General features: G+C 36.1%; 1 protein-coding gene across 1 annotated transcript in view; it reads right to left on the reverse strand.

The window, feature by feature from the left end:
- Window positions 1–1,795: 1,795 nt before the first annotated feature.
- ADAMTS5 (ADAM metallopeptidase with thrombospondin type 1 motif 5) overlaps window positions 1,796–12,120 on the reverse strand; it is a 47,200-nt gene continuing 36,875 nt past the window's right edge. Inside the window, exon 8 of the mRNA XM_040576455.1 lies at window positions 1,796–8,826. Coding sequence (XP_040432389.1) covers window positions 8,256–8,826 — 571 coding nt within the window. The 3' untranslated portion in view covers window positions 1,796–8,255. The remainder of the gene's footprint in view (window positions 8,827–12,120) is intronic.

Consider the following 12,120-nt stretch of genomic DNA (forward strand, 5'->3'; position numbering starts at 1 on the left):
CCTGATACAGAACAGTCCCTGCATGGTAATGGAATTATGACAGCCTTGGACGTTTGAGAAAGTCTATACTGATGTCTCTGCTGTATTTGATTTGTATATGAATGGATTTCCATTCCCACTAATGGCTTTCTCTGAGCTACTGCAGACTCTAAAATGGGAAATAAAAACATAATTTTGGGAAGACAGCACCTGCCATAATCACTTGGTGACACTGCAGCTTGTTTTGCAGACAAAAATATGAAGGAGGTACTGAAGTATCACTGAGGTGTTAACACTTGTGGAGTCCTGTAATAGACAAAAAATACTTAAAAGTAGAGGACGAAGTTATGGAATAGTTTGTACAACTGCTGTTTCTACTTGCAGGTGGGCAGGGGAGATGAGGAACGGGTGGAGGCTTTGCCCTGACCCGGGATCCTGACTGAAGAAAGATGCAGGGAAGGAAGAAAACCTGTTTAGTCAGCTATTACTGAAGAGACTGTGGAGCAGGTGAATCACCTCCCTCAGCCCTTTAGGCAGGATAAACAATAAGAATGCACTCTTGCACAGGTTTTTCACTGCATCCTTTACTGATGTTGAACATAGTATTCTTTCTGATGCGCAGTGACCAGTCTTAAAAACATCTAGTGTAAGTGTGTAAACAAGATTTTCTGAAACATTTATATACATACATAGTATATACAAATATATAATATTGTGTGTGTATATATATGTATATCTGGACATGTACTGTACCAAGCACTAGCGGAACAGTTCTCATGTAATGTGGTTCAAGCAAACTTGCATGTAGTGTAACAGATTATTATAGATTTTTTTCTGAAGACCTCAGGCCAGTCTCTATAGGTACTGGCCACTCTGTAAAGCTTCACTGCCATTGTATGAACAACCTAGGAAGAAAAGCTGTTCTTTGGCATGAATAAATGGTTTCTGTAAATAAGAATCAACATAATTTAGAATTTGTAAAACAATATAAACAAACAAACAACAACAACAACAAAAAAGCAAAATCCAAAATTAAAAAAAAAAGTCAGCAAACAATAGATTAGACATGCACATGGATGGGGTGAGACAGTTTCTGAGTTGGGTTTGCTTACACTTTTGGAAAGAGCACATCATTTTAGGGAACAAGAAAAACTCCAATTTAGTGTTATGGAATTAGAAAGGATAAGCAAGAAATCAGCATGGAAATTAAATTATAATGCATAATGTAATAGTACAGTTCTATTGGAAAAGTGAGTCAGTACTAAAGTGCTTTAAGAGCCATGCTTCAACTGGAGTGTGTATGTGATTCTTTCTTACCAACCCAATCGCCTTAGTTGCTGCTTTTTTCTTTCCTTCGATACATGCTTTATTACCATTTTTGCACACAGTGTATGTTTCCATTACCTGTTCTGGCTGTTTTTTACTACTCTAGTTAGGTTTACATTGATAATTATGAATCTCACTCTGACTATCTTAATCCACTGTCTAATTCTGTTGGATGATGCTTTTGGACAGGTCTCACAGATCTCATGGGAACTTTCTAGGGGCTCAAGAGATCACCAGTGTATACCATCTCTGCTGGACTTTGTCTAAAGCTCTGGAAAGGTACTGCATGCTGTTTTCTGCACTCTTCTGTTACACTTCATGACTCAAAAGAACACTTTCACAGAACTCCGCAAGTGCAATATTTTCATATAGAATATATATGCCTTAATTTAGTGATCAGCTCAGTCTCTCTTAGCTTACCTGATTTTAGTGGGTCACAAATGGCAAACAATAGCCCACAAATATACCATATGGAACAAGTACCTGGACCTATAATACAGTTTATATTTATTACTTTTACTGAAATCACAGAATCAAATGTTTTAAGATTACAACTGGTAAATTATACATATGTAATAGTTTACAAAACAAAATATTGGCCTTCAATGTGTCATAGTACAGTGTAGACTTTGTACAATTCAGTTCAAATGAATTTGTTTTGCATAACATATTAATTATGGTGTAAACTGGCTGACATAGTAGTGCTCTAAAAATGTTAATTCTCTTTGATTAGACACAAATTAGAATGAAAAAAAGTTTTGTGACACATCTTAGTTTTCAAAGGGTACCGGTATTTCAGTCAAGTTATCTATAATGCACAAAGTGACACTTTCCAGAATATGTTGACACCAATAGAGTGTACAAAGAGGCACATGAAATAAACTAAGAAAAAATAAAGGTTGTGCTTTCCTGTTAGTCTTCCCTAGAATACCTCTCTAATTTTATCTGATGTTAGGCAATGACCTCACAATAGAAATTAAGTATATCTATTGCTATACAGGGGTACGCACTGTCTCCAATTTACTTGAATACAGTGTATTATTTCCCGTATCTGATGAGATTTTAGCAATGCATATAAGCTTGACTGTCAAGGAGTAAGTTTCATACGATAAAACTATTAGAAAACTTCACAGTTCATATGATAAATTGTGTAAACCAGTTCCTATAAAGTACAAGAGAAACTGTTTTCACTTAAAGTGGTATATGTCTGAAGCAGCTCCTGCAAAGCCAAATGATGTAAAAAATTACTCTGAATTTAGTTGCACTGGTGTTAGTTATACCTACGTATTTTGCCCTGTGAATGGGACTAATGGAGACCCAAATACTTGTTCATGTGTATACGTATGTGAACATGTTTATACATACACAAGTATATGCAAGCACACATACAAAAATATACATTTCCATTTAGCTATAGCTAAGTTCTATGTGTCCACCTATGCGTTTCAACACAGACTATGCAAGATTCTAGCTGACATATGTGGAAATGTTTTTAGTGTCCTTACAGCTACTGTGAACCTCTGCAGACAGCTTTCAGGGCAAACAACATTGTGAGTTTTGGTTTTGATCTGTAACTCTGTACCATGCAGAGTGGCTGGCCACTATCAAGATGTTTGGTACAGGGTATCTGGAGAGAAGTTTTGCAGACATTTACCTAGAAGATTAACAAGGTGTTTGGGGCTTTTCAGTGTTTGTATGTTGTCACTGAAAACTGGCAGAGCTACTCCAGAGCTACATATTGTGATGCCAGCTGAGTATCTGATAAGTTGTCTCAGGTTAAGAGTCATTACCACTACACATGATAAACATCTGCACTAGCAATGTTTTTTGAAACAAGAATGTTGAACTACCTTTACTATACAAGCTAGCATTCAGTGTACCCAGAGTAAAACAAAAAACAAAAGAACAAAAAAGCCGTCTTGAAAATGTTACCAATTATAAGTATGAATGCAATGATGTACTCTCACAACTCTATAAAAACTAATCAGTTAATTAAAAAAAGGAACAAACGCCTCAAAATCAGCAACTTTTTTTTTTTTTCTTATTTTTTTTTTTCCCTGAAAATTGCAGTCCATGCTCGGAGAATCTAATTTTGGCTCTTGCCGTAGGCTCCATCTTCCTCAGTGACAAAGAACAGCACAGCATTCATGAACACGAGAAAAAACAGTCACCTAAACGTTTTGCTGAAAACCCACCGTTATTAATGTTTCATCCTTACGAATCCTATTTAAGGCCTGCCCTAAAGATTATCAAAGTTGAGGCTTACTGTCATTTCCTGGCATTTTGGAGTGGGTCTTAAGGGAGGCCATTACCCATTGGTTCTCGTAATTTTATCTAAAGCCTTGTGGCTGGCTCAGGGTCTTGGGTAGTGCCTTGACGGCAGCAAACAGTGGGCACAGAGGCTGAGCTGGAATTTAACTTGTGTGAATCTGGGCACTGATGAGAAAGATACTTTTTGGTCATTTGAAATAGATTGCTGTCTGTAGTACTGTCCTTACAGTGAAGTGGTTACAGAAATAATTTGTATTGTTAAATAAATTGATTTTATGGGTTTATCTATATTGCATTTTTTACCTCACAATGAGTCCAGTGCAAGTTTCCTTGAGTTCAGCAGAATTTGGACTGGATGAAAAGTGGAAGTAAGCAGATACCATTATTTTCAAGGAAATACTTGGAATGCATGCTTGGCTGGATTTTAGTGTCTAACTTTGCCTGACGTGGTGTGAAGAGCTGGAGTACAATGAAGCAAAACATTGCAAAGCCTCCCAAATTGTGCTTTTAACTTTTTATAGCTACAGATAAATACGTATGCAAGTATATAAATAGTGAAAAGACTGAAAAGGTAGCATTTTTAACGGTTCAGTCTTCATAAACCAAATCACACATAATTTCAGCTATATTTTCAGAGCGGCACACAAAAGAATTTCTCTGCAGAGTTTTCCCTTAAATAGAAGAAGCTGCATGAGAGAATACTCGCTTGCCACCCTGAAAACTCAGAGAAACCTCATTCACATATGGAGGACTCCAATTCACTACAAGCCTGAGCTTGCTCCCACTGGTGCAAATGGTAAGACTCCTACCACCTTCAGTGGTAAATTACCGAGGTGCGTAACAAGAATTGCATGCACTTTTATGGAGTCTGTTGTCTGATCGCTTTAGGAGCCTGTATCTTTTTTTTTTTTTTTTTTTTTTTTTTTTTTTTTTAGTGATCCACAGACCTCTATGACTTGCTAGTTGAGAGATTTTAGAGCTGAAGTGTAACAAAGCTCCTTTGAGCGTTTGAGCATGAGGTGTCACAAACTTAGAAATCTACAACTTGTCTAAGAAAGGTAGTAGCAGAAAAAAGAATATACATCTATACAGTGTGCACACACGTATACACATATACTCCTGTTTCATGAAGAAAGCTTTCTAAATAAAAACAAACAAAAAATAACCAGTGCCATACATTATGTAAACTCACAAGGTGTACTTTCAACAGAAATTTGAAGCATAAATTAGAGAGAGCAAGAAAGAGAGAGACAGAGACGATAGTAAACATTTTAAATATAGAATTTGCACAATTGGTATTTTTGTTAAATAAGAATAAATAAATTCATTACATCCGTTCACATACCAGTTGTAAAAACAATAAATTATTTTATTTTTTTCAGTGCTGTGTTGCTTTTTTTTTTCTTTTTTTTTTTTTTTAAACAATTGTGATTAATCCACAAGATTATTCCCTCTCTCCCTTGTGATAAAACTGTTTCCACAGGAGGGCAGCTAAATTGAATTTCAGGTATACAGACAAACCATAGATGATAGGCTTTTTCCTAATGAGGCTGTCATATTTGAAAAGCAGATGCTCTAAACAACACAGATTCTAAGGGGACCAACTCCACCTAAGGCATTGTGGAGATGTGTCCCCAAAAGCCTGCAGTGAGTTCAACACTGACTATTGTTTATTTCCATGCACAGAGTAATACTCTGGGCTTCTTAGACAGTGTCTCTATCCAGTGGAAGCATTTTATGAATCTTGTTTGGCATGACGTTGTAGTAATATAAGCAATGACGTAACAGTGTGACCAACAAAGAATTTAGTTTGGAACACAAGTTGAAATGACAAAGTCACATACCTTGCATCAATTTTTCATTCATCAGTTACATGAAATAGCTATGACTGAAAAAAGCAAGGTTGGGAATTGGAGTCTGATTACAAAGATCAGCTAAAAAGCAAGTGTTAAATAGAGCAGCCTGGTCTAGTTCATCTTGCATTTTTAGGATTGTTTCCTTTGTCTGTCCCCTTTGCCCTCTCACCATATAAAGGAAACTTCTTTTGCACGTATATTTGCTTTCTTTAGTTCCCATATTTATTTAATTTTTATAAATAATCTTTCTATGAAAAAGATAGTCTTGATCTAAGAAAGCTTTAAATTTATACCAGCTTATGGTATTATTCTTCTGGAATCTGAGTAGCATCCAAAAGCTTTACTCATTTCATTCACTATATAATAAATTATTACTATGATGCAAACACAAATACTTGTACATTCTCTCTCTATTCTGATAAAACACAGGAAAAATAAATGCCACTTAATAAAGCAGCTGTATGCCAAGACAAAATATTAAGTCTATGCACATTAAATCTCCTTATTTTTCCTCTCCTGATGGTTTCTACTTATTATGAACTTTCGTGAGAGGTTCTGGAACATGTGTTTATATATATAAGTATAAAAATCAGATTACTTTAAATGAAAATAAGACATTTCAAACATGGTAATAGGTAGAGGAGGCAAAAATCTTAACTTTCCAGAAGTTTGCAAATATTCAGAGCCTTGATCTAAGTTATTAGAATGACATCAGTTATTAACAGGGGAATTTTCCTCAAGACCCATGTTTTTTTATAGGACTACTTCTTTCTATTAGGTCACACCATTCTTGAAAGCTGACGATGACTAGTAACATTCCTTTGTAATTCAGTTTTAGGGAGGATGAGGCCCTAACTCTATTCCTGTTTACTTGTAATAGAGTACAAAAACAGATATTTCTCCAGTTTCATACTGGTAGATGTAGCAACTCTATGCTGTTTTAAATCATCACATGCTTTCTAGAATTCACACAAACACACCACAGTTGCAAAAACATGTTTATGTCCGCCTGGAGTGAGATCTGACCTTCTCGCTACACAAACCAACATGTTTTTTTACTGATTTCATGACTGGGATTTTTCCTAGAAGAGTCTAGGGAAGTTCAGTGCTCAAGTACCACTGACTCACAGCTGTGTCTGAAAATGCTCCTACAGTTTCACATTCTCCTGGGTGGATGAATTGAAAAATAAAAGACAGATGGGCTTCTATTTTCATTAGCAGATCATGACCATTTCTTTTGGTACCTGTTATTCTAGAGCTTTATTCAAAACCTGATGATAAAAAGGAAGCAATTCTAACAGGGTTGGTGTCAAGCCTCCACCTGTTAACCTGCATATGTTGAAATACCCTTCCTCGGTCACACAACTTCCACCAGACAATAATGGGATTCAGAAGCTGCTGCCAAAGAAAATTATTACTAGCTACTGCCCGTACTGTGGAAACAGTCTTATTGATATTGGGTAAGTCCTCCACATCCTGATGTGGTTTGACTTTCTAATGACCCCTCTTCCTCCCAAATGTGGTAGATATACAAAATATGAATAACTTCTACAGCTTAAAAAAAAATAAAAACAAAAAAAATCAACAAACAAAAAGACAAATAGTTACAAACTTTTGCTGGTAAGATGAATACCAGAGTTAGACATGATGGACAAAACAGTGATAAAATATTAACTGCTTGCTGTGTTTTTTGACCTTTATAGCCTCTTCAAAAGATGTAGGTACATTACACATTGTTAGATTCAAGGTGGAAGCCATAGAGAAAATAACAGAGAAAGCAGTTGTATACAGCCTCAGAATATCTGAGTTAGAAAACACTTGTTTACCTTACCTGTAATTTTTGGTTCTCTAACTAGTTTCTACAAAATACAGTATGCCTTTGTTTTATGGAAAGAAGGAACTAGCAGCTATTGTTCATCGACAAGAAGGACCCTGTGCTGTGACACAGCTGGAGCTAATGGAAGGTTTACCAAGTCAAAGGTACACACATTCTTTCTAGCAGCCAAAACCTCCTGCTATCTGACATACACATAGTAAGGAGCTGCTGATGGTGCTGGTATTTGAGCAATGTACTTGTGGGGATCCCTGGTCTGTGAACTGCTGCAATGCTCCTTTTGAGAATTTCTTGGTGGAAACACAGTATTTGTCAGAATTATGATCTGCTGTCAGGAAATTCCTGGAACAAAAATGCATTTCCTTTTGTCAAAACCAAAAGGTATTACTTTTTAAAACCAGCAGCAAGCTCTTCATTTTCCAGTAAAACATCTGCAGCCATTTCTGAAGACTCGACCAAGTCCACAGGGCTGCAGATATACTTTGGTCAATCACTTTGCTTATATAGTTTGTCTTTTGATGTTTTTTTAATAGAACCAAGTGATATAAAGTGACATACCAAATCAAATATATTTACAAAACAGCATAAAATAAGCTACTGTGGTATCATGGGTACATGTGACATTTTCTAAGGACATACTGTATTAGAGGTAGGTGAAAAAGGGGGAGATGATTCTGTAACCTTCAAATATCCCAGGATCCTCCATTCACTAGTTTTTCTTCTTTTTTATTATTTTATTTTATATTTTTGCAGACGCAGAGGGCTTATAACAACTTTAATGCTTAGGTTTTTGGCATATTAAGATCACCCTACTATTTTTTAAAGCAGTGCACATCTTCATTTGGTCCAAATAGGCAGATTCTGCCCATAATTTGAGACTATATGTAAGTACATTGAAGCCTTTGCTTCTCTCTGTCTGGGCAGACCTAATACCAGTATGTCAACAATGGCTTCATCAAACCTCTTTTAAAGAAGATCACAACCACAGGTTAACACTTTTTCAACAAGCACTGTTTAAATGCTGATGGTCTCTGAGAGAGAAGACATCCTTTAGCTAGTTTTCCATGCCCGTCTTTGCACTGGACAGTCCTGGTGTGCCATCCTGTGTCACATGTTCGAGAACAAGAAAGCCACGGCCCCGTAACCCACCGGGGTTGCATGAGCTGTGGAGTTACTTTGCTGTTGCTGCCACTGCTGGTGACAGAGTTAGTCATTTGCCCTTGCTTCTTTGGCACGAAGAAACTATAACGGACATCCACGGGTTGAGTTGGGTCAGTCGCAAGTATCTGCACAATAAGAACCTCTTTTGTCGCGGAGTGTCCCATCGTATGCAAGAAATCATCTTTGTGACTCCAGCCACTATAGTTCATGACAGTCCCATTGATGTCAATGATTGTTTCTGAAGTGGAGATCATATATTTTCCATTGACAAGATACTCACCGTTTTTCTTTTTCAGGGCCAGGTAGGCAGTAAACCTGCTCTGGTCCTTAGCCTTGAATTGCCGAACTTTGATGTGAGTTGCCCCTTCTGGGATTTTCACTATATCTGTGTAGCCCTTACTGAATGAGGGGGAAAAAAAGAAAAAAGAAAGTATTCAGTAGCTGGTGTGAAGTAAACCTTAAGTCTAATGAAGTCACTGGTACGATGCATCTTTACTTGAATCCGTCTGGCTAGCGGCACATCTAAGATTAGTTTAACCAGGTTTCATTATTTGTCTTGTGTACTGTTCTTAATGTTCTTGAAGAAATTTCTACTGCACTTACTTCAAATTGCTTAATCTTTAGCATTAGTAATAATTTTACATGAGTCAGATACAAAAAGAATGAAGAATAACAGATAGCTTATATATTTCAACAAAGGGTGGGAGATATAAAATACGATGCACGTTCTGCCTGCCAACGAAAGATAATGAGATATGCATTGGTTACAGCTGTTTCTTGCTGTCTTTGCTATAATGATGATTAAGGGAAGCATGAGCAGAGTAACAGCTGGATAGAGGTACCTTGGGAACATTTAATAATAATCTTGATCACTGAGAAAAAATTTGTTTACTTTGAAATTCATAAAGCTGAAGATTAATTGTTAAGTGTCTAACACAAGGTACACTCAAATGTTTAATTTGTACCACAAAGTTCTCTTAGCTTCTACTTATGAAATGTTTTAATGCTGACTTAGAAGAAGATATTTAACTTTTCTACCAAAAGTGACAAGCATTCAAAACCTGCAAGTGTGCTAAAACTTCTACTATCTCAAGTATATTATTTGTTTTAACCATACGGATAAACAGAGAAAAGTCTGAACACCGCACAAAGCTGTAAGCTACCAGCTGGACTTTGGAAACATTTATTTTCATTTCTAATTTTGTGATAAAACTATTCTGCAAGTACCTCATATCTAAAAAGGTTAGTGCTGAAACATCTAGAGGAAAGGGAATGAGAAAATATACTTAAAATGTATAAAAGTGAACGGGGTCCCTTGGAATTGTTTAAAGAATAGACTACTACCTTTGCAAATTTTTGGTTGCAAAAGTAAAGACTGCAGAGACTGCAGATTAAACACTAGTGCTATTCCCATGCTATTTCAAGCAGTTACAGGACAACTACTAAAAGTCTCTTGATTTAGCACCTCTATAAACATGAAGGAATATGGTGCAAAAAACAGGCTGGGTGACTCTGCTCCATAGCACTGCACAAATATTTTTACTTAACAGTTGCCAAAAGAGCTCTGTTAAAACATGTTATTAAAGTTACAAAATCATTTGTTCAATAATTAAAAGAAATGCTAGAGAATGCAACATTTTCTTCAATATTTCATGTGCAAACAGAAGCACGTGCATCTTTAATTCTCCTATTTCCCAACTTCTGACTATTTAACTTTACAGCCTTTTAAAATAAGTTCTTAAGAAAGAGTTTTCTAGAAGATTGTGTTTTGATTGCTTTAAGGGAAAAAAGTACATAACATAACAAATGTTGTTATGGCAATTGTCTACAATGGAAAATACTAGTTTCCTCTTATACATTTAATAATTTCCCTGTACATTTAAAATACAGGTTGCTACAGTTTGGTTTATAGTGGATAGCAAAGAGGGAGCTGCTATTTTTCAGTGGAGAAAGATAATTTTACTAGAGCCACTCCCCTTTCATATACAAAAACAGTTTGCACACAATTAAGATTTCACTATTTTAATGAAGTTTTTGTTTTTTCTTTTTTTGAAGTCAATTACTTGCATAAAGGAGTCATCTCAAACAATATTCCCAGTAAAAAATAAATTCTTGACACCCCAAATTCAATCAAAATCAAGTTCGAACCATTCAATTATTTATTACTTTCTATATGGAACAGCTCTTTAAATGCACTGAGGTTGAATTAATATTTTATTCTCTGACTGGTCTCATTTCAGTTAAAGTCATGATTTTTGGAATAAGATGGTACCTTCATAGGAATAATTACAGTAGAATCTCACTGATTCCAAGTATATCTACACTACAAATCTGACTTCACTAAAATTCATGGAGTCCCTTTAGCATCTTTGCTGGAGCCTGGTATGCACCACAAGGATCATTGCTAAAGCACATGAAGTATATCTTGCACTGTCTTCTTCATTTAGACATCTCAGACATTTCAATATTTACAGATTAGAACAGATCTGGTTTATATAAGTACTATATTAGATGGAAAGTCATTCTTTTTGGAAGAGGTGTTTTGTCATCCCTAGGTGAGTAATCATTGGTTTACTGAGAAGAAGATTGGTTATGTTTATTTTTAGAAAAAAAAACACTCTTAAAGATATTTTTGACTGCTATTAATCAGTATATTGAAATGTATAGAAATAAAAGGTCATTTCAGGAGTCAGATTTCAACTTCTAGTAGCGTTCCATATGCTATGTAAGAATTTGGAAGATACTAAGCAAAATAAAGTTTCTGTAAATTTTAAAAGCTGGTACACTAATTCCGTTGCAAGATGCTGAGTATAAATGTTCAGCTAAAAGTTTCTAAGAGTAGGTCACTACAGCGGTCCTCTAAAACCTTGGCATCTATACAAATGATAGTAAAAAAATCCTCATCCTTTTATGAACCTTAAGTATGGAAGGCGGAGGGAAACAAGAATTCAGACAGAAGGCAGACTTATTTGACATTGGTAATCTGTAAAAAGCTTGCTGCTGCTCTCAATATGGTTAGGAAAAACCATGGGGATGTTGCTTTTGTTTTGTTCATATTAAGATGTATTGTAGTTAAAAGCTGAATTCTGACAGAAAAATGTCTTACAGATAACTGCTATAAATATTTTAACTTAAAAAAAGTACATCTGGAGATCAATATGATCCTAGTGAACACTAAGGGATGTAGAAAATGCCACTTCTGACATCTCATCTAGTCGTCTAAGCTCCATGTATACTGAGTGGTGTGAAAAGGTATTTTTAGGGTGTAATCCCTCTCAGCTGCCAAGGATGACTTTTACAGCTGTGCTCTAATGCTATCTGCCGCTTCTCTCCACTAACAAGGAGTCTGCCGCTTAATCAGGTGGGACATCCTTAGTGTTGTTCAAAGTTAGATGAGATCAAACACATTTCCATAGGAACTTCCTAATGCAGCATCACCTGGGAAATGCAGAGTTTCAGATACACACAGATTATTCTGACCAACAACCGTCTGACGCATCTCTCTCTTCCCTTCTCTCTCTCCTCTACAAACCACAAGCCATCTGCCACAGCAAAACTGGCAAATAACATAAGATTCTATGCCTTAGTCTAGGCAGACTTCCTATTACTGGGTGCTCACCTGTATCACTGGTACTTTACGTCAGAAATGAAGTGGGCACAGTGTTTTGACAGGTGATTATTTGTAAGTTTCAG

The sequence above is a fragment of the Cygnus olor genome, chromosome 1 (genome assembly GCF_009769625.2).
Source record: "Cygnus olor isolate bCygOlo1 chromosome 1, bCygOlo1.pri.v2, whole genome shotgun sequence".
NCBI classification, from domain to species: domain Eukaryota; kingdom Metazoa; phylum Chordata; class Aves; order Anseriformes; family Anatidae; genus Cygnus; species Cygnus olor.